The 23822-nt window shown below is 33.7% G+C and overlaps 2 protein-coding genes, 1 long non-coding RNA gene and 1 other non-coding gene across 7 annotated transcripts; 1 reads left to right on the top strand and 3 right to left on the bottom strand.

Annotated features, from left to right (window-relative positions):
- Positions 1-304: 304 nt before the first annotated feature.
- On the bottom strand, positions 305-14666 carry LOC100792578 (uncharacterized). 3 transcript variants are annotated; one of them, XM_014779398.2, is made up of 8 exons: positions 14598-14666; positions 13328-13864; positions 11606-11755; positions 10882-10971; positions 9875-10021; positions 9406-9576; positions 1800-2374; positions 305-1047 (listed from the first exon to the last, which is right to left on the bottom strand). In XM_014779398.2, the coding sequence occupies exons 1-8, from the start codon at positions 14608-14610 to the stop codon at positions 442-444; spliced, it is 2289 nt and encodes a 762-aa protein (XP_014634884.1). In that variant the 5' UTR covers positions 14611-14666; the 3' UTR covers positions 305-441. The 3 variants fall into 3 exon arrangements, with proteins under 3 accessions (XP_014634884.1, XP_006586077.1, XP_006586076.1); XM_006586014.4 differs by having other exon boundaries at positions 11606-11698; positions 13328-13897; positions 14598-14657; XM_006586013.4 differs by having other exon boundaries at positions 13328-13897; positions 14598-14657.
- Positions 14667-16452: 1786 nt separating this feature from the next.
- LOC102666527 (uncharacterized) lies at positions 16453-20899 on the top strand. The gene is made up of 2 exons (XM_041017782.1): positions 16453-19373; positions 19400-20899. The coding sequence occupies exons 1-2, from the start codon at positions 18861-18863 to the stop codon at positions 20897-20899; spliced, it is 2013 nt and encodes a 670-aa protein (XP_040873716.1). The 5' UTR covers positions 16453-18860.
- A 39-nt stretch (positions 20900-20938) lies between these two features.
- On the bottom strand, positions 20939-23784 carry LOC100780349 (uncharacterized). 2 transcript variants are annotated; one of them, XR_005886238.1, is made up of 4 exons: positions 23751-23784; positions 22011-22395; positions 21766-21924; positions 20939-21073 (listed from the first exon to the last, which is right to left on the bottom strand). It is a non-coding gene; the product is annotated as an uncharacterized lncRNA (long non-coding RNA). The 2 variants fall into 2 exon arrangements; XR_005886239.1 differs by having other exon boundaries at positions 21182-21924.
- Positions 22466-22560, bottom strand: LOC113002467 (small nucleolar RNA Z266). Its single transcript, XR_003268028.1, has one exon. It is a non-coding gene; the product is annotated as a small nucleolar RNA Z266 (small nucleolar RNA).
- Positions 23785-23822: the final 38 nt, after the last annotated feature.

The following is a 23822-nucleotide window of genomic DNA, read 5'->3' on the forward strand; positions in this document are numbered from 1 at the left end:
TTATTTTACTTAAATTATATTATTAACTATATTAGTGTTATTATTTTATTGTTATTCTTTTTCAATATGATGGAAAAAAGTTGTGGCAAACGTGAAACAAAATGTTATTATAGCATCATGTATCAATTCTTTCTATTATGATCACTCTCTAGGTACAAAATCCAAAACATATTTATATTGTGTTAATATATTTATACATGTAGCATAGTACAAAGAAATCTTTATTTTAATTAAACATTAATTTAATAATCCTTTTTTATTTCTCTTTTTGTATGATATGATAAATCTTATCATTTATGTGTATTTTTTCTTTCTCTTTCAAAGTGTTGGATAAATACATTGGATTGGATGTTTATCAAACATTTTACAATTACATATTCAGGTACAAATTACCCAAATACAATTATTAATAAGTAGGACAAAGCAAAAAGAATAGCCACCCTAAAATTGGCTGCTGGTAATACTGGGTTGTGGCACCTTCTTGAAAATGGCTTTAAGAAGATCAGCATACAACGGAAACTGCACCACCGCATAGAAGGTCACAGGCAAACAAGTAGCAATATAAACGGGGAACAAAATGTTCTTGTACTTGTCCTTGAGCACAAAGAAATGCGCAGCGCAAAACGAAACAAGCATTGAGCCAATGGACACGAAGAGAGAGCTTAAGCCAAAGAGAAGCTTCAAGGGCAAGCTCTTGCGGAAGTCTGGGGCCTGTTTTCGCGAAGTGAGAATGGCAAGGAACATGATGAGGGCGGTGACGGAGAAGCAGAGGCCGATGAGCGATGCGATGGCGAAGACGTCGAAGGCTGGCTGGCCTTCAAGTTCGGGCTTGCCCTTCTCGGTGCCACCGGGGACGGAGCTCGATGTGGCGAAGGAGACGCCCGCGATTAGGGCGGCGACGACGGAGCAGGAGTTGGAGGTTTCCTTTAGCCACTCGGAGCTTTCTTTCACCAGGTCTTTGTGTTTTTGTTTGAAGATTTCGCCTGCGGTTTTATCGTCTTTGTTGGTTCTGAAAACGAAGTGCTCCGGCACTAGGGCTCTAATGTACTGCTCCACATGGTAGAATTGATCAAGGGATTAATTAATATGAGTGTGTATATGTTGTATTGTTGAATATGTTACATCAAATTAATTTACTATTGTATGTGAGGGAGAAGGGGCAAATAAATGACTAGTAATAGTGGGCAAGGGTGAATGAGAGATAATTGTTCTTCTCATGTTAAATTTTGCATAATCTTGTCATGTAAATTAATTTTGGTTTTTATCACTTTCTTTTCGGTTAGTGAAATATACAAAGGAATAATATACTTCAACATCCAACATGTTATTTAACACCAAGTGAGAGAGGAGATAAGATTATCTTGCTGTTAATCATAAAAGGAAGAAGAAAAGAGAACAAATGGTGAGTTCAAATTTATTTTCTAATAAAAACAAAAAAACTAATAATTATTATTTGCTAGTAAAAAATATATGAAGTGACATAGAGATAAAAAAAAAAGAGAAAAAGAATTAGATATAATAAAATGTGATAGAAAAAAATAAAAAATATTTATAATAATGTGATGTTGAAATATCATTGTTAAATATCCAAACTTCATCGATATTGGTGTATATTTATGCCATTATACACAATATTATAGACTAGACAAATTATATTTAAATTTTGTTAATCTCTCTTAATAATATATATTCATTACATGCATATATACATATTTAACAATGAATTTAATTGGAAAAAAATGTTTAGTATGAATCCAACTTCGTGAAAATTTACAAAACAAATATGAAAATATGCATACCTGATACCACTTGATATCCCACATCATTTGCATGGCAGCACCAGCAATCTGCCAGGTCCTTTCACTGTTGCTTGTAGTTCCAGTTCCAGCTGCCAAGTGCAACACAGTGTTCTCCCTGTTATCCACTTCTAAAATCAAGCTATCAAAGAGTTCCTTATCCATATGTTTCCTTAACACCTCAACAACTTTGGTTTGTCTATTCTTCACAGCCACAAGCAACACGTTTTCATTGTTGGAGTTGGTTTCATGCACGGCACTTGGTATTTTGGATTGAAGTGCAAATACAATCTCCACAATGCCGTATTTAGCCGCTGCCAAAAATGCAGTCTCCTTTTTGTCAACATGGTGTTCTCCTATTTTGTATTTGATGTTCTTCATTGCCACAATCAGTAAGTTTTCCTTCTCAGGAGAGTTAGTGTCATGGAAGGTACTTGGTACTTTGTTGTGAAGCTCATTCACAAGTTCAACTATGCCGGCTTTTGCCACTGCCACAAATGTCTCCTTTTCCTCATTTTTTGCTGCGGATTCCACTCTATTGTTTTCTTGTTGCCCTGAGCTAGCTGCACCACCCACCACTGCAAGTATATTTATGTAAAAGGTAAATGCTATTTGGTACGATTGTATTCATGCTCGAAAAACTTTTAACACAGCAACCACCATGCCACACCTTAATTTCCATCAAAGATTGAAGTTTCTGTACTTTTAATTTAGAATTTAGCCAATAACATTTAAGCACATGTATTCGTAAAGTCTTTGTGCAAATGGTATTGTACCGTATAGCACCTCTCATCTTTTCAAGGTAAGAAAAAAGCAAAGCAAAATAGTAATTTCTGTAACATATAACAAACCAGCATTCAAGATTAATTTCAATTTAACATATAACAAACCAACATTAAAATTATAATGTGTCATTTTTTTATTCAGAAGTTATGTTCTGTTATGTCCCAACCTAACCTATATGTCTCATGGGTGTGTTGGACAAGTAGCCAACTAGATTCTGACACGTGTAAAAATTCTTTAAAGATGTCGCTACATACGATGATGATGGAGTAAGAGGGAGAGTTCCAATGGAGGATTCTAAGGGAGTCCCCAGCTTTGATTTCAACCAGCACAGCACCTGCAACCCGCATGTCCAACATGGCTCCTCTGCAACTTCTTCCGTTGTGTTCAACAAAGGCTTGTCGCCTCCTCCGCCGTGAACCTTGTGGCGGGCAGCATCCCTTTCGCGACGGTTCTAGGGAAGATTAAACACGAGAGTGGAAGAGTTCCTCTCAGAGCCCTTTACACAAATGTTGTTGTTGTTCAAATCCATAATTTGTTTTTTGAATCTGATTTGAGGGTTGGAGGTGGTGGTTGTTAGGGGTTGTGAATTGGGGGTTGAAGGTGGTGATAATGTTTGAGGTGCAATGGTGATGGATGACTGATTGAGAATCATTGAATCTGATTGTTGCTTTTTTTTTTTTAGTTTTAACCATCACAGATTATATTTTTGTATTTTTTTATTTTTTTAGAATTATTAGTGACTTTTAATTTCCATAAATCATATTTAAAATTTTAAAATAGAAAATGTGAGAAGGTTTGAAGACATAATCAAACTTAATTTAGATTTAAAATATGACATATTTTAATTTTACAATGATGAAAAAGGGACAAAAACTTTTATAAAGACTAAAACTAAATTAAGAAAATTTTAAATAAATCACTGTTGTAACAAAAGTTTATGGCAAACCGAAAAATTACTGGCTGAGTCACGGACAATGTCGCTTTCTTTAAGACGTTTCGTGGCACTGCCAAAAATTGTGCAAGCAGAGTATCAACCACGACGTCCCCAGGATAAAACAGCCAAGATTACTGTATAAGATTCTCACTGCACTGAGGGAACCTTTTCTAGAATTACACCCTCTTGTATGACTTGAAAAGTCACTCTAAAGCCACCCGAAAATATGACTTGAAAAGTCACTCTAAAAGGCAACCGGAAAATGTGACTTAAAAAGTCACTCTTAAAACCAACCGAAAAAATATGACTTAGAAAGTCACTCTTAAAAGCAACCAAAATTTTAGAGCGACAGAAAGAAAGAAGGAGAAGTTTGCCGGAAATGCATCGGCTGAAATATGGGAGGGAGAAAGAAAAGTTGAGGAAATGCTTCTCAACTGGGGCAAGGAAAAAAGAAGAAATGAGCTCTCTATATATAGGGAGTGAAACACTATTCAAGTGTTTATCCTGAGCGATGTGGGACTTGAAGCTTTTTTTTTCCTTTCTTTTTTTTCAAACTTTCATTTGTACTAACAATCCCCCACTTGAAATTTGAAAAGAAGATTTTCGAGGATATCATAAAATTGTGCATAAACAAAGGTGTCATACAACTTGAACCTTTGCATAGTGAGTAAGATTCAGATTTTACTAGAGTGACTCGAAGTCTTGAACTCTATCTCCGACATCAAACCACACACAACCTTTTCATAGGTGTATTCTATAAAGCCCGTGCGTTAAAGGTCATGCACGTCTATCCCAGTATAGTGAACGCTCTAGAAATTTTTGCCCAAAATTTCATATGAAGCGGCCCCCACTTCAACATTCACATAGGTGAGTCTATCAAGAGTACTCCTGTAGCCTAGGTACTCCACTCAATGTAGAGCATAGATCTCATTAAGAATTATGAATTTTTTTTCATAACTCATCCTGTTGTTACTTCAGGAATCATGTTGTTTTCACTTATAACAGCATGTTCATCTCATATCACTTCATAACTTGTTATTACCCATTGAACCTAGTTCTTGGGATCTCCAGTCATATAGGTCGGGTTACCATCATGAATGATCATCGCAGTAAGGGCAATAGTCTCATTCTTTTAGAAGTGTTATGGACTTTCTCTCTAGCTAATCCTTTCGTCAAAGGATCTACTAAATTATTATCAGTGCGTACATGATCCACTCTAACAGCTCTTGTTGAGAGTAATTCTCTAACAGTGTTGTGCTTACGACGTATCTGTCGTTTCTTACCATTGTAATAACGGTTCTCAATTTTTGCAATAGTCGCGGTACTATCACAATGGATCAACACAGCTGGTATCGGTCTTTCCCATAAAGGAATCTCTACAAGTAAGCTTCTTAGCCAACTTGCTTCCTCACTAGCAGTTGCTAGTGCTATCATCTCAGATTCCATAGTGAACTGAGCTAAGATAGTCTGTTTCTTTGACTTCCAAGAAACAGCCCCACCAGCTATGCTAAATATATAGCCGCTGGTTACTTTAGAATCATCTGAAAGAGTGTTCCAATCTGCATCGTTGTATCCTTCAAGTACAGCGGGAAACCTTTTATAATGTAATCCAAGATTTATGGTTCTTTTAAGGTACCTCATTACCCTTTCAATAGCGTGCCAGTGCTCCATACTAGGTCTACTGGTAAACCTGCATAATAATCCCACAACATAGGCTATGTCAGGTCTAGTACAATCAGTGGCATACCTAAGGCTGCCAATGATACTTGCGTACTCAGTTTGTCATATACCTTCACCAGTGTTCTTAAACAGTTTTACACTTGGATCATATGGTGTACTAGCAGGTTTACAGTCAAAGTAGTCATATTTCTTTAAGATCTTCTCAATGTAGTGAGATTGATCCAGAGAAATTCCCTCTTTTGACCTAGTAATCTTAATACCAAGGATTACACTTGCTTCTCCGAGGTCTTTCATATCAAAGTTGTTACACAACAATGATTTCACATTGTTCACTACATGAATATTTGAACCAAATATGAGAAGGTCATCGACATATACACATATGATAGTGCAAATATTATTTACAGATTTGTAGTAAATGCATTTTTCACTTTCATTCACCTTAAACCCATTCGAGACTATTAAGTTATCAAACTTTTCATGCCACTGCTTAGGTGCTTGTTTTAGGCCATACAAAGATTTATCTAACTTGCAGACTTTATCTTCTTATCCATGAATCACAAACCCTTCAGGTTGTTCCATATAGATTTCCTCTTCCAATTCACCATTTAAAAAAACAGTTTTAACATCCATTTGGTGTACCACTAGACTGTGAATAGCAGCAAGAGATATTAGCACCCGAATAGATGTTATTCTAGTGACTGGTGAAAAGGTGTCGAAGAAATCCACATTCTCTCTTTGCCTAAAACCCTTGGCTACAAGGCAAGCCTTGTATTTATCCACAGTACCATCAGGTTTTAGTTTCTTTTTCAAGATCCATTTACAACCAATTGGTTTGCAACCAGGAGGCAAGTCTACTAAATGCCATGTCTTGTTAGATTCTAAAGAATCCATCTCATCATTAATGGCTTCTTGCCACAAGTCAGCATCCAAAGAAGACAAAACTTCTTGGATGTTTGATGGATCCTCCTCTAATGTATAAGCCATATAATCGGGCCCATAATCTTTAGCAATTCTTGCTCTCTTACCTCTTCGAGGCTCTATATCTGGTTTTGGTTGTGCAAGATTTTCACTACTAATAGCAGGAAGATAATTGGATGAAGTACCCCCACTATCCCTTAATTTAAAAGGAAAATTATTTTCATAAAAATCAGCATCATTTGACTCTATGATCACTTTTGCGTTTAGGTCATAAAACCTATACGCTTTGCTATTAATAGCATAACCAATGAACACACATTCATAGGCTCTACTTGCAAGTTTAACCCTCTTAGGATCTGGGATCCTTACATAGGCCAGACATCCCCAAGTTCTCAAATAAGACAAATTTGGTTGTCTTTTCTTTAATATCTCATAGGGAGATGTCTTGCTTTTTGATTTGGGGATTCTATTTAGCACATAACAAACAGTTAACAAAATTTTGCCCCACCAAAAAGATGTTGCACTAGAACTCAACATAGTAGCTACAGCTAATTGTGTAAAAGTTCTGTTCTTTCTTTCAGCTTTACCGTTCATTTCAGGTGAATATGGAACAGTCGTTTCATGTATGATTCCATGCAAATTATAAAACTCATTAAACAAACTGGAATCATACTCTATGCCTCTATCACTTCGAAGTTTCTTAATTTTCTTATTGAATTGATTTTCAATTTCTGTTACAAATAACTTAAACATGTCAAGCGCTTCACTTTTATTTTTCATAAGATATACATATGTATAATCAGAGCAGTCATCAATAAAAGTGATAAAATATCGTTTTCCATTTCTGGTCAACGTTCCATCAAATTCGCATATATCAGAATGTATTAAATCCAATGGCTCAGATTCTTTAACTACTGATTTATGTGATTTCTTAGTTATTTTAGATTGACTGCAAAAAACACATTTTTCAAAGTGATTTGAAGATAGCTTTGGAATAAAACCTAAGTTACTCATATTAGATATGCAACGACTATTTATATGACAAAGTCTAGAATGTCAGATATTAAAATCACACAGCATGTAAGCAGAAGGAGAAACTTTATTAATATCAAGATTCAATTTGAACATGCTATTAGTGGCGTACCCTTTCCCTACAAATACCCCATTCTTGGTCAAAGTAAATAAATCTGCACCTATGGTCTGAGTAAACCCAGCCTTGTTTAAAAGAAAACCAGAAACCAGATTCTTTCTCATCTCTGGAGTATGCATCACATCTTTGAGAATCAAAGTCTTTCCAGAGGTAAACTTCAGTTCAACATCTCCAGTTCCAGCAATAGTAGTGGTGTGGGAATCACCCAGCAACACTTTCTTACTTTCAACATTCGTGTATGTTTTAAACATAGCACGATCATAGCAGACATGGCGGGAGGCGCCAGTGTCTACCCACCATCCATCTGATCCTCCAATCATATTGATTTCTGTTATCACAACTATGTATGGCTCTTGAGTCATGTTAGCCTGGGGAGCACCTGTCATTGAAGGATTTCTGCATTTACGTGTCATATGTCCCGGTTTGCCACAATTGTAGCAGAGGAATGGCTCACCGGGATTATTCTTGGTAGGTGGATGTTGTCTAGCATGTTGGACCCTTGGGGGGTTCTTGTTGCGGTTAGAGGTATTGCACACATTGCGATTCTGATTCTTAAAGTTTTTGCCAATAGGCTTCAGAACTGCACCTGTGTTCTTTCTTTTAGTGTTGTTGTGAGACACAACCAACACTTCATCTTTTTTATCTTGTCTGCGTGCCTCTTCCTCAATGCGCAGACGTGTGATCAGAGACTCCAAAGAGAATTCTTTGGTCTTGTGTCTGAGAAGGTTTTTGAAATCCTTCCAGCCAGGAGGCAATTTTTCTATGATGACAGCAACCTGAAATTGCTCATCCAATGTCATACCCTCTGATATGATATCATGAGCAATTTTCTGTATCTCATGGGATTGAGACTCTACTGATTTATCATCAGTCATTTGATACTTGAGGTAGCGACTAACAGCATACTTTTTAGTCCCAACTTCCTCAGTATCATACTTCTTTTCCAAAGCCAGTCAAACTAATTTGGCAGACTTATATGGGCTATAATAATCATAGAGATCATCAGCTAACCCATTCAGAATGAAATTCTTGCATAGATAATCATTTTCATTCCAGAGAGCTAATTCCATAGTCATTTTATCCTTCACTTCCTTCTCAGCATCCTCAAATACCACCGGAATATCAGTGTTCAAAACATAGGCAACTTTTCTCATAGTTAAATATAACATCATCTTTTGTTGCCAACGTTTGAAATGATACCCTTCAAACCTAAAAGGTTTGTTGAGGTCATTGTTGTTCGAGCCAGTAATATCTACGGTAGTCATAGCAGAACCGAAAACGTCTTAAAATTGTTGTAACAAAAGTTTATGGCAAACCAAAAAATTACTGGCTAAGTCACGGACAATGTCGCTTTCTTTAAGACGTTTCGTGGCACTGCCAAAAATTGTGCAAGCAGACTATCAACCACGACGTCCCCAGGATAAAACAGCCCAGATCACTGTATAAGATTCCCACTGCACTGAGGGAACCTTTTCTAGAATTACACCCTCTTGTATGACTTGAAAAGTCACTCTAAAGCCACCCGAAAATATGACTTGAAAAGTCACTCTAAAAGGCAACCGGAAAATGTGACTTAAAAAGTCACTCTTAAAACCAACCGAAAAAATATGACTTAGAAAGTCACTCTTAAAGGCAACCAAAATTTTAGAGCGACAGAAAGAAAGAGGGAGAAGTTTGTCGGAAATGCATCGGCTGAAATATGGGAGGGAGAAAGAAAAGTTGAGGAAATGCTTCTCAACTGGGGCAAGGAAAAAAGAAGAAATGAGCTCTCTATATATAGAGAATGAAACACTATTCAAGTGTTTATCCTGAGCGATGTGGAACTTGAAGCTTTTTTTTTCTTTTTTTTTTTCCTTTCTTTTTTTTCAAACTTTCATTTATACTAACAATCACGAAAAGAATTAATTTCAAATATAAAGATGATGATATGTGTGTGTGTGTGTTTTATCATAGAGGGAGCAAGGTGCTTTCTTATCAAAATCATTCGAGCATGAACTATTAAGTTATATCCTACAATTAGTCTGAAAATTAACACATGACCAATTTTCATCCTACGTTTTATTCCACAATTTAAATTAGTATATTGCGTAAACTATTATTAACAACTTATAAATTAACTGAACTGATTTGTTGCTTACTTTGTAACTGTTGTTGGGTAATAACGGGTTGCCCTAAGTCTCTGTCTTCTCTCAAAAATGGTCGACCCCCAGTAATTCCAATGTACGACTCATAAGGTCTTTCCATAAAAATATTCAAGAGTTGACGACTCCATCTGTGCTTCTGCCTTATCTTCTTTATTGCTTTCAAGTCTTGAAAGTTATAATTAAGTACATGCACCAAGAAGAGCAATTAATTTTGACAATTAAATCCAATAGATTAAACATCATATATATATATATATATATATATATATATATATATAGAGAGAGAGAGAGAGAGAGAGAGAAATCATGCATGCTATATCCACTTAATTATAATAGAAGCAATACTTTTTATACGAAGAAAAGTGAGATAAGATGAATGATATGAATAGAGAGAGGGACAGAAAAAAAATATTGAGAATAATATTATTGATTAAAAATTAATTTGAAAGAGAGACCTACGTACCCTGTGCAGTGACACCCAATCCCGAGAGGCTAAGGACTTTGAATGCTAATCGAACAGCACTCTTTACAAACCGAACAGAAGTAGCATACTGTTTTTCCACAAATTTTTGTGCTTTGTTGGCTTCACTACTTTCTGAATGTATATTCACTGGAATAATACAACTCAACTAATGAGTAAATGCAATATCGAGTAACGAAATTAAAGATACTTAAATTAATTGTATAAGTAACTAAAAGTGTTTTTTATACGTATATAAAAAATTAATTTTTTTCAAGTGATCTCTAATAAAATATGTCAACTAAAAATGTAAAGAGTAGAGCTAAAAGGATTTGAATTAATCAAATGATTAATCCTTACTATTTTTTTAAGTCTCCCATCACAATTCTGTCTATGGCAAGGATGATTGAGCTTTGTATTGCAAATAATGCTACATTAATAATGTTATTCCATATACTTAAAAAAATTATGAATCGGTAATTTTAATGCATACCTGATTTCCAAAAAAAAAAAAAAAGACTATCCCGTCTAAACGCGGCCATTCTATATATATTTTATATATTGAGGGTTTTTTTTCTTAACATACTGTTTTTTTAAATGTAATTATTGCCCTTTATTAAATATAATCTATATACGATCCTAATTTTGTTTCTAACTGGTATATTTAACTTAATGTATTGTTTCATACAATTATTTAAAAAAAAATAGTTGAATTAATTTGCAGAACCCATGTTTCAAATAAAAAGAAATGATATAGTTAATCAAATACAAAAAGAAAAATTATAATAATATAGCATATGAATTACCTATGCAAGATATCGCAAAAGTAAAGAAACTGATATTTTTATTATTCATCAATAATTTATATAATTTTAAACAAAGGTAATTAATAATCATAAGATCATAAAAGGATAAAATTTAAAAACAACAAAAAAAGTACTAGAAACTTTATCCATAATGTAAAGAGTTATATATAATATTTGAGATAATAATAATAATCGGAAGCTTACCTTTGAGTTCAATGTCGGCCTCAAATTTGTCAACTTTATCCATATAGGATTTTATTGCCTTTTCTGCGTCTAGTTGTTCTACGAGTATACCTTTGCATGAAAATAATAGAAATAATGTTAGAAGTGTGTTTTGATGGTCTTTGACATAACTAAAATTAATAACTCAAATGAATGTTATTTTGGTCTTCCAAAATATAAGTAGATTATTTTGAGTATATTAATGACTAAAAAATAACTGCTGTGAAAAAAAAAAAAGACTAAACATGACAGTCATCATTAATGTATAATAAATTATAAAAAATAATTTCACTAAGTTTTGGAAGACATGTTCTTAATTAGGACAGTCTCTATCATAAATAAGATTTCTTAAAGTAGTATAATTAATGCAATGAATTAACGGATGAAAAGTATAATAGGTTACATTCATGACGTACAGGAGGGAATACAAGAAAATACATTTAAAAAATTTAAGATAGATCATTAATATCTAAATCATAAAATAAGCCAAACTAAACTAAACTTAAATTTTAAGATATTTTTAATTTTCACGTATAAAACATTTGTTAAGGAAATAATTATAAGAGGATTTTGTCGGGGAGACTAATAAAAGCAAGTGTGTGGATTACTTTAGGGTAAGTTGAGCCACTCCTGAATTTTAATTCCATTTTTGTAAAATAAAATAAAATAAATCTTATGAGATCATTTTCACGTATGCAACACTTACCATAATATAGAATTTGCTTCCACCATGGGAGATTGCTTCCACTCTTGAAGGCTGAAGGCTTAGAGGCAAGAACTTTGAGAGGAGTGGCTCCATCTTTGTTTCGCATGTCAACAAGTTCAGGATAGCAATGAGTTATTATAATTGCCAAATCTGTGAAATTTAATCAACTCATAGTTATGCAATCAAAATTTAGATCCAAGCTGAATCAACATGTTATTAAATCGAAGGTAATTGAGCTCAAATCTCTTAATTAAAATCTCGTATTTAAGTCTTTTGAGAGAAAATGTGATTGAAAATAGATACCATTAAATATGTTTATGTACCGATTACACTCCTCATAATTAGGTTAAAAAAATTACTTTCCTCACATTTATTTATCTTTGTGTCTTGTAATAGGTTTTTTTGGGTTGAATGTGATTTCAATGCATAACCAAATACATTTTAAAAATTGTTAGTCAAATTTTTTGACAAATAATTATCAACAAAATAATGAGATACTTCTTATCAACAATATAGTAATCCAAAAATCAAGTTCAATTATTTCACATTAATTTGTTGTCTAATTGTATTGTATGTATATGATTATTTTTTTAATTAAAAATAGTGATATATGAGTAAACTAAAACATTCTAGGTCATTTAAAATCTATGTTTAGTGCTCCAATTTTTTAGGATCCAAAAAAATATTTATGTAAAAATAAGTAATGTTAATTATTTTCAGAATTTATTTTTACAAATATGTAAAAGATATTAATTACAAATGTAAAAATTTCAAAGACCGTTATAATATTCAATTGTATAAGGAAAGTATTTTTTTCTATCATATAGATAGTGTATAAAATATTATTAATAATAACTATTTCTATTATTATTACAACATAAACAATTTTTCAAAATAAAAAAATTCTTATTATAGAACAAGTTTCACATTCTTCCATCACAAGGGAATGAAAGGAGACCATGGTCATGAGTCCAAAATGTCAAATATTGTTGGACAAATAACTTACACATAGTTGATCATGAGTTGGATTGACCTTACTAACTCAACTTGACATGAGATAATACAAACTAGATTGAGTTGGGTTGATGGATTAGAACTATTTGAAAATGGATAAAAATGAAACAATTGAGATGAATATTAGGTTTTAGAGATTTCAAACTCGTTTCGATTATATCAAACTATAAAAGTTTAACATTTAAGTATTTTTTTATCTTTAATTATATTTATTTATCTAAATTTTGAGACATAACATCTATTTTCTTTTAAATTTTAGTTTTTTTGTATTTTTTTTAAAAAATCCATTTTATATTTTCACCTTAATGACCTAACCTAATCAAGTTGGATCAAGTTGGGTTGACACACACTTAAGCAAATCTAATCTGACTTACTAATCAAACTATATATTTTTAATTAATTTGAGTTATAAATTTTTTCAAAGGTCTAATCTAAGCTATATATGTTCATCCTAAAATAAGTTAATCAAGTATAAATCATTTAAGGAATTATAAGATTGACCACTAAGTGATGAAAGAGAAGAAAGGGGAGAGAGATTTTGAGTTTCAATCTCTCACTAACAAAAACTAATAACTAATATTTATCGATAAAAAAAAAAATCATCCAATTCATTCTCCCACATTCTTGACTAAGAATCAACACAAATTCAAACAAATCATATCCAGGAATGAAAAGGATGGTAAAAAATAGAATTAAAAGCTTACTTACCCAAGAATTCTCTCCAAATGGCATGGTGAAGGATGGTATCCCCATCATAGTTCCTAAGTGGAATATCTTTGGAAACATGATGGAAGTACACAAAGGTCTTTGTATGGCATGTGAGCACAGCCCGGAAGAGAGGTGTTTCACCCTTATTGTTCCTAACCCTAATCAAATCCTTCCTTTCCTCAGACTCCCCTATGATGCACTTGCACATAGCATTGAACCCTCTTGATGCTGCAAGGTGCAAAGGAGTGTCCCCTCTCTCATTGGTTGTTTTCAATGCACTATCATCCCTCAGCACATCCATCCCTTCATGGTTTAAGATTGCACCAACGAGAGTGTTAACAAGTTCCACTTTGCCATCATTCACTGCCACGTGTAGTGCTGTGCCTCTGCTTTCGTTTATTTTAATTTTGTGATAGTGACTATCGTTTTTATATGCCGTAAGAATGAAGTCCCATCTCCCTTCCAATACACACCCTCGGAACAATGAGTCCCTATTCACATTGTCAGCTTCCGTTCCTTCAATTGGTGTTGTTGATTCTACAGAAACAAAGGATCTTGTTGTTGATGATTCTAGTGAAACAATGAAAGATATACATTAATGATTTGAATTTAATCGTGCATGTGCATGCTCGTTAAGTTAAAAGAACCAATAAAAAAATTATACTATTCAGAATAACTTTCATGATAAGCAAAGTTAGCATATAATATAAAAATAACTTTTTTTATAATATGTAGGAACCAAAAACAAATAGAAGAATTTACAACAACTCATATATGTTACTTAATTAAGCAATTAAGTTAAGCTTCATTATTGCATATGTATAAAATCATCTATGATAAATTGACAATATAAAAATATTTACACTCTATGCAAAATAAATTTCTGCTAATTTAAATTTGCATGTCTAAGAGGTTGAGTACTAAACTCTACTACTTGATCATATAGATTCTGATTATCATACACAGAATGCTTATGCTGTTAAGCAATAAGACACATTCAACCAAAAATTAATTATTAGGAGTTCATCTAAAAAATTTGTTGAAGATTTATTTTTCGTCAAAAATATCACAGATACTAATTTAAAGTTACTTAAATAAAAATGCTGGAAAAAAACAAGTTCACTCAATAATTAAAACAAGATAATCAAGAGATCGTCAACCAAATTTAATATCAATCATAGTAGTTAACCTGATTACAAGGAGAATTTGGAAATATTAGAACTAGCTAGTATATAAATGTTCTCATCTGCATTCAGTTAATTGGACTCACCAAAGGTGCTCATTTTGCGAGGTTGAAACGATGACAAGAAGGAAGATGATAGACGGGAAATGGGAGTTGCAAGATACTGGGAGGAACGCAAGCTTTCCTTTATATATAATACCAAAGCTCTGAATCCCACGCTTCTAATTTACATCTGTCTTGTAGTGAATTGAAAGTGATTATTTATTTGTTCTCTAGAATAATTCCTTTCAAACTAACATTTTTTAATTCTTTATTATACTATTTATCAAATAATTGAGTCATATTTAGCTGTCTGTTACCCCACTTCCACGCCTTCCACCATATATAACTTTCTAGTTTGCCATTATGATAATTTTAAACACGGAAACCATGTATTTTCCATATAGTTTTTCTATATTATATTTTTTTTAAAATTCCGTTTATATACATTTATGCATTAAAAATTAAGAATATTAGAATTCTATTTATATCTAAAACCCAATAAATGTTACAAGTTATCACAATGACCTGATGAGTTAGGGTTGAGGAAAATTTTCTTGCATGACAAGCACAATTCAATGCAAGCTTGAGCAAAACCAAAGGTACCGTCTTTTTCATATTTGTTTTGGCATCAACCAAAGATAAGGATTGGTATCTTATGTCTTTTTTGTGGTCCTTTGTCATATGATCATCAGTCCTTTTCTTTAAAGTAGGCTATATTGAAGTGAAGGATTTTTGTCCAGTATAGTTTTAAGATGACTTGCGTCAAGAAAAAAGTTTTAAGATGACTTTAATTTTGTTTTAGTTGTAGTAGAGAAGCAAAAGTTACAATATTACTTAAATGAGAGGAAAGAATTATGCTTCACTTCAGCAAGAAGACTCAAAGTGTAGAAACACGTTTGGCTGAAATTTCAAATATTGACATATATATATTAAGGTGGTCGAGTACTAAAAGGGTGCAAAAATTTGGAATTCTATGTATGCGTGGTACAAAACCAGTACAACCTACATGCTACATGTGTAGGTGGAAAAAAACATTAAATAGTCCCTTTTAAACAGTATTATACATAAAGATATAAATGAATGCAATATTTGAAATTAGTCCTTTATATTTAAAAACCAAAGGTCGAAAGTATTCTTTTGTTGTAGAGGTCCTCTAAGCCATTGGAATGCAAGTTATAAACTGGTTTTAATATAATGTTGTTTGCCTTAAAATTAGAAATATGACATAGTTTTGATTTCATTATGTTGAGATAATAAATTTCTTTTAATTTCCTGTAACAAAACAAATTTATGACAGGGAGAGTCCAGAAGAAAGCACCTTTAATTCATACAATCATACTGCTTTAGCTCACAGGATTTTCACAAAGCATAGGACAGGGTAAAAATTATATAGAATTGAGTAACATAAAGGCTAGAGAATTGTCTGTCTATTATATAAAGTGCCTAATATATAAACCTTTGCCTTTACTAATATGGAGTGGACAACCAAATATATAGGTGCCCCTAGGTGGATTTCCACCTCTAGCACCTAGTACGTATGGGCCACAAATAGAAATAGAATCCTCTGTTTGCATTTCTTTAAGTATTATCCATGACGTAAATGTAAATTTATAAAAGCAAAGATTAAAATACCACTGTAAGCAAATAAAATTGAATTAGCAAAAACATATATATACCTTCAGTGAAGCTGCCAAATTTCAGTCGAATATGCCGAATAGGATCCTCTGTGCTCAGGTGAACATTCTTTTTGTATGTTTGAATTAAAGTTTGCGAACATAAATTTGAATCATAAATATGTTAATAACTCAAGTTTGATAAAAATAAGTTTATTATAATATATTTATGTTTGAATATTTTTTGTTCAAAAATATCTTGATAAAATAAAGTTTGTTTGGGTAATACTAATTAAAAGTACTTTTACTTGATGTTGCTATTGGATAAATACTTCCAACAGAAAATGAGTTTTCAAAAGCAACCCCCATGTTGCTTTGGCGCACCAAACTCAGCTTAGAGTAAAATGTTGGTAGGAAAATGACTTCTGGTGGCAACCAAACATGAACCATAATATCTTTGATGCTCCAAAAGCATGTTTGAAGTCACCAAACTGAAATCCAAATGCTTGTTGGTGTGGAATCTTTTTGCAAATGCAATAAAAATGTGACGAAGGCTACCATGAATCACCTTTATAGGTAGTATAATTGGTGAACCGCCAAAGATTAAAATGGCATGATGCTCACTCATACTATAGGAAATTAGGAATGCAAGGGACATGTTAATTGGATCAATATTGCCCTGCACCCATTCATTAATAGAAAAGTATAAATATCTGAGCATTGGATCAACAAAAAGATCAACCAAGATATAATCTATCATCATGATGCATGAGGAACCCGCATAGGTGGAAATGGAATGCCTTCACATTATCTTGCATAGCAGAAATGCCAATTCCAAAACAACATGACAGTATGCTTATATCTCCCCTTCATCATTATTTACATTACTGAAATAATAAACCTCTAAATCTGCCATACCTAATCAGTCGCATTTGTTTGTAATTTTTTACAATATCAAAAATTGCAATGAAGTTGCCATTGTGACTACAACGACAATTTAAAATCATGATTACATGACTGACCATAGATTCAACTCAACACACATAACAGTTATTGTTTACAAATAATAGATTATAACTTTATTTGCAGATCTACGCGCCATCAATCATAGACTCATCAATACAATGATCAAATGCAACCAACACCCTGAGCCGCTGGTGGACATATGTTGAAGTGAGTCTGTGCTAATGCACTCTCTCACTTTGAGAAAACTACAAGTGTATATATTTAGAGTTTTTGTATTTTGCTCCCCTATTTTTATATATACGAATTCATTGTCTCCAATTTCTTTCTCTGGTGTCCAATTTTATCTTTTACCTTTTTTTTTCTTTCATTTTTAGCTCTTTCAGTACACTACTTTGATCAATTTGATATTTCATTTTATCTCACATTTCATTCCATTCCATGCCAATAATTATTATTTTTTATTTCTCTAAAATAAATTTTCCCCGTTGACTAGGGTCCTAGATCGTCACAGCCCTAAGCCTCCCTAAACAGATATCTCTTCATTATCATACTTCTAAAGACTCTTTGAACAACAATGGAATGTTTTGATGCTTAATTCTTACAGATTCTGTATACTCAAAATTTAGCATATGGTTATTAAAGATAGTTTTGGGTGTTGCTGCCACATACAAATTAAGATGCCAGGATTCAGGCAATGTCCAAGTTGGGTGGTTGCTTGATGTGTTTGGTCAGCTACACACACAATCAATGTGTTCATTGTGAACAGTGTACTACTTTGATAGAGACATGAATGGCAACAATTTAAGGCTAACATTAATTTTTTGGGGTACTTCTTGCAAAAACGGCTCCTTGCATGATCGCCTAATCTATATAAGGAGTTGCAATTTAATTTTCAACACAAATAATTTTTTGGGGTATACTTCTTGCAAAAACTGCTATAAAGTTCTTAATTTACACTCTCTAGCATAACTCGATTTTTAAAACATGAGAGCTAGCAATTAATTTCTAAATTTGATATAATATGGTTTTCTATTACCTTGGGGGAGGAGAAGAGTTTGATAACTTTGATTGGTTGACGTTCTTCATCCATGTGTTAGGAAAGGTTTATTTTAACTAAAATGGCAGGCTTTTGTTTTTTTTTTCTCATTGAAAGTAAGAACTCTTTAATTACTTTTTATATAAGTTTTATTTTATTTTGTACCGAAAAAGCTTTATTCTTTTATTATTAAAAGATTGATTTCATTTTCAAGAGTTTTTTAAAAACTGTAGTTATCACAATTTCCTTATAAAGAGAGGAAAAAAAGATCAGACAATATCCTTCGAAATTGAAAAACCTTAATTTTAAATTTTAAATTAATTATACATGTCTTTATAATTTATTTTTTAATTTACACCTTTTTATATTTTACTTAAACTAATTATGTATTTTTTTTTCTAATTTTAGTTTTTCTTATATTTTGTATTTTAATTTTACCTGTACTCGGTGACACGATGCTCTATTCCCGTATCTCATCATACACAAACTTCATGTGGAAGAATACTTATCATTGAAATTGCACACAACAAATGCATGAGCCATAACGTGTCCATTTTCTAGTCAAAGCAATGCATTGACAGTAACCGTTTTTTGATCATTTGGGTTCTTTTTATTAAGCTTCGACACCATTTGTAGCATGTTCACATTCTATTGAAAAACCTAGCACTGTAGTTTCTATATCAAATTTAAAGAATGGATGAATCATTGTTGAGCATTATGGAGGTAAGGGAAGATTTAATGGTTTCACCTATTGGAGACAGTGAACCAGCTTTGAGAAGTGCCTATTTTCTGAAACCCATTGCAAAATCCCTTGATGGACCAGTTTCTAAGGTTCTTTCATCTTCTATGACTATGTCACTGCCACCCGTGTTTGAACCAAAGGACTGGCCTTTGGTGATCCATTTCGACTGGCGGCGCCACACAAAGAAGAAATGGGTTGAATGGGTGGATGCCCTTCAACTCAGGTATAAATCAGTGTGGAAGAAAGTTGGCATCTTTGAAGCCATAATGAGCATCAAGTGTTCCATAGCGAAAGATCAGAACTTGTGTTTTGGGATCGCTGAGAAGTGGTGTGCTGAGACAAATACCTTATTGTTTCCATGGGGCGAGGCAACCATCACATTGGAGGATGTGATGGTGTTGGGGGGTTACCCTGTTGTTGGTGATCCTGTCTTCGCCCCACTTCAAAGCCATGAAATGAGAGAGGCGGAGAAGAAATTGATTCTTGCAAGAGAACAACACTTCAAAGCCATGAAATGAGAGAGGCGGAGAAGAAATTGATTCTTGCAAGAGAACAACTTTGGAGGAGGACAAAAGCTAAGGCTTCTTTATCTGCATGGATGGATGCTTTTGTCAATAGTGGGAGTGAAGTTGAGCATGAAGCATTCCTTGCAACTTGGTTGTCAATGATTGGTTTTTCTTCCAAAGGTTTGGTGAGTACGTTGGTTTTCCCTATAGCTGTTCATCTTGCTAGAGGGAATCCCATTGCTTTGGGACCAGCAGTTTTGGCCAGCATATATAAGGATTTGACTTTGTTGAAGAACTCAATAGTCGGTATGACAAAACAACTAGTACTTGGTGATAAATTGGAATTGGAGGTTACTCTTCAGTCACCTTTTTACTTGGTCCAAATTTGGGTTTGGGAGAGGTTCAAGAATTTGCAACCACAGCCCAGGTTGATCAACCATGAAGATCCTATGATGTTTAGGTGGCACAAGGTTAAGGCCTTGAAAATTGACAATGTGAGATTGGCACTAGAGTCGGCTATGGAGCATTTTTGTTGGCGCCCTTATGTTCAATATGCCGGTAAGTTCAAGGTGTTTTATCCAGAAAATGAAACTTTGGTACTAATTGATACAGATTTGGATAAAGAACCTACGGGACTACTAGTATCTTTTGCTACATGCTTGAGAGTTTCTCTGCTTGTTGGTATTCAGTCTACTATAAAGAAGTACCTGCCACATAGAGTTGCTATGCAATTTGGAATGGATCAAGATGTTCCAAGTTGCTTGCCTAGATTTGATGGGACTAAAGACTTTGCTTGGAAAAATTACTGCAGGCCCATATCTGATAGGAGTTTGTATTTTCCTGCTAGGCTTTTTGAGGGTGATATTACCACACGTTATGCAAAGTGGTGGAAGCGATCTCTAATGGGTCATCAGGATTTTGCAAAGAATATGGGTCATCAGGATTTTGCAAAGAATATTGTGCGACGAAAAAGAAGTCCAAGGTCACCTCAAGTATCAAAAGCAAACAAAAATGGGAATGTTGATGATGATTCAAATGCTAGGAAACGTAATAGTGATGTTGATGCACCTTCTGGTTTTCTTCTTAAACGTTTGAAAACTGTTTCTTCTGGAAATTCTGCTCAAGATGGTACGATAGCTAATGAAAGTATTGATGCTTATGTTCCAACATGTAAGAATTTGTCCAACCCAAGTTCTTCAGCCTCTACTGCAGAATATGAAAATGTTAAAAGGATATCACCACTGACAAAACTGCTTGCAAAAGATACGGTTGAACCATTGATGGGGCGTTTGGAGGAAGATTTTGAAGATGCGAATGGGAGCAAAGAATCAAGGCTTTCTAGTGAGAGGGTAAGCCTATCTGGTACTCAAGGAGAAAGCTATACCTTTGTATCTGGAATAAATGTAATGGATCTTGAGCAGAGAATCAACAGACTTGAGACAGTGATTAAAAAATTGAAGATAGCAAAGTTTGGTCACTGTTAAAAACATTATTAGCTTATCAAACCAAAACCTTGCCACTTGTTAACATGAATTACTAATGTCATATACTTGCAAAATTACATGACATGAATGTTTAGAAAAACAAATACAACATGAAAAAGTAGGATCTTAGCACTGGTGCATTGTCTTGAATTTGGATTCACAGCATTGCATGGCCTGTGCAGATAGACATATAATTGAGTATCAACATGGCTATTTAGGCTGAAAGAACCTATATCTGAATTTAGAAGATGGGAGATATATCTCTGTATAATGAGATAGTACCTGTTAATCTAGTCAATTGCAATGCCATGGTAGATTTTACAGGTTCTAAAATTTGCCTATTTATTGCAATGCCATGGGAGATACATCAACTCAAGATTTCAATCTTTTTTAAGAACTTCTACCCCAGCTTTTACATAACCAATTTCTACAAAAGTCACATTCTCTTGTAAAACGCTGCCTCTCAACACAATTCCTATGCTTGTTTTACGTTTATAGCTCTCCAGTTGATTCACTCATCCAAGGAATTTGCTAACCATTTCCTTGCAATTGTAGTACAGCCAATTCCTATGTGGTCCTGATTCATAGCACCTTATTGTTGCAACCATGCCACTATGACATCTCTTGCTAATAATGTTAATAGCATGCGATAGCACCTCAAAATAAAAGAATTTAAAACTTGGTTTGGGAAAATATTATTTTTAAAACAAAACCAAAACCAAAGAGAAACTTCTCTCCAAACTTCAAGAACAGGTGTAGTTTAGGGTATTTTTGAAAAAAATGAGAAGAGAAAAGATGTAATGCAGGAAAAAAAACCGAGCATTTTTTCTTGTCAAACTGGAGGTTCTCCTCCATACTAGCTGTACCTAATGTATAAACAGAAGGGTGTTGTAGAATAATAAGGGTGTCAGTGCAATCTCCTTCCTTTTCAATGTGTGCCTTCTTTTCCCTGACAATCTCCTTTTGCCAAAGACCAGGCCACTTCATAAGGTACTTGCTCTTGATGCAAATCAAAGAGATCACAGCTGCAAATTTCATTTTATGATTAGATTTTCCAGAGTTAGGAACTGTCATGACAGTGGAAATGGAAGAGTAGATCAGTGCAACTTACATCCTTCTGTGGCCATTTATTGAAAGAGAGTTGAATTTGGATGGTTTGGAATATAGGAGTGGCTTGTGCTGCTTAAAGTATGGCCCCAGGGGTAGAGTAGGGTATGATGATGCTGTTGATGGGAGTGTGCTGAAACAATATGTACCCAACAAAATCAAGTCTAATTTTCTATAACGAACTCTCTTTAATGGTACCAAGTGTACATGTAATGTGAAATCAGTGGAGCAATCATAGAAAAATGGAGAGAATTAGGAGATCAATGAGCTCAACCCAAAAATGTACAAGAGTAAACATTGGCACCCGAGTTGGTAATTGGTATTAACAAAAATATGATCCAGCAAACAGAACAGGAAAAGGGAGGGGGACAATCTTTTTCAACGCCTTTCTGCATATGAAGAATATACTAATTTAGTGATTTCTTTAAAAATATTTAATAGCATTTCAAAACACAAAAAGATTAACATATAAGATATTAAATATGCCTCAAAATTTAAGATCAGAAAGGACTTCTCCTTCCACACATCTACTTGATTCATCTGCCTTGTCTTTTGTATTCTTAACTAAAACAGAACTAATAAAGCAGACAAAGTAAAGCACCAAACAAGTCATCAAGGTACAAACCAACAAAATTAAGAAAGATTTGCCTAATTGTTCCCACTTGCTAGCTGAGACATTAGTCGTGCACCAAAGGAGCCAAACTCCTATTAGTTGAATCTTATGGTGACACGTAGTCATTTACATAAGATCAACAATAATAGGATAAAAGTAACAGCTCCAATGGTAAAAAGGGTCTATACCTCATTACTATACGAATCAAGTGGGGGAAAGGAGGACCCAGAAGGAAAACCCTAATGGGAAACCTCCATAATTAAATTGCTTTTGCACAGCTATGACTCAAAACGCTTCCATGATAAGAATTAAGGAAGGCGATCTTAAGGACCGTGCTTACACAAGTAGTATTTAAACTGCCTATAACAGTGCATGACACAATATTTCACACAAATTGACAATCGAAGCAGTAGAAAAATGTGCAACAAAACTGCAGCGCAACCAATATTTAAAACCTTGGGCTTTACATTAAGACTCAGAATGGATGCTACATGGCACAATGCTTACACAAAGTGCAGAAAAACAACAATAATAGGTAACAGATATGTACATCCCTCTGATTTTATTTCTCCTCAAGGGAATTCAGTCCTCAAAAGTATCAAACAAACCCACAAAAAATCATCTTTACCCTTCGAAAAATACTATACAACTTACCGTGAAATATAAAATTAACCATATTGCAATCAATCAAATTGAAATATACAAACTTTTCCCCATCAAAAGAGGGTAGAAAAAAGAGAAGAACTTCATCCAGTTTAAATTAAAATTAACCAGTCACAACAATACACATAATACTCCCAAAGAAAACAAAGAGAAACACTCAGGAATTCAAATCTGGTAAAAGTGACATTGAGCATGATTGTGAGAGTCTATACCGGTTTATCCCTTAATATTTCCCACATTAATACAACAACCATGAATCCGTTCATTTTCCACTCTTCTGAAACATCAATAAAAAAATCTAACTTTTGAAACAATAAATGAACCCTATAGCATGCAATACACAATAACAACAACATTGACAATAACAAAAGTGTTATCAAACTAAACGAGATTTGTAACACACAAACAGTAAAAATAAACAAACATCAATAGAAAATTCTCAATGCACCAAAACACAGGGTAACCTACCAGTCCCCCTCAGTAACCCTCTCAGAAGCGGCAAAACATAGCAACTATACATAGGGTTTGGTTGGTATTTAT

The sequence above is a fragment of the Glycine max genome, chromosome 8, assembly GCF_000004515.6.
Source record: "Glycine max cultivar Williams 82 chromosome 8, Glycine_max_v4.0, whole genome shotgun sequence".
Classification (NCBI taxonomy): domain Eukaryota; kingdom Viridiplantae; phylum Streptophyta; class Magnoliopsida; order Fabales; family Fabaceae; genus Glycine; species Glycine max.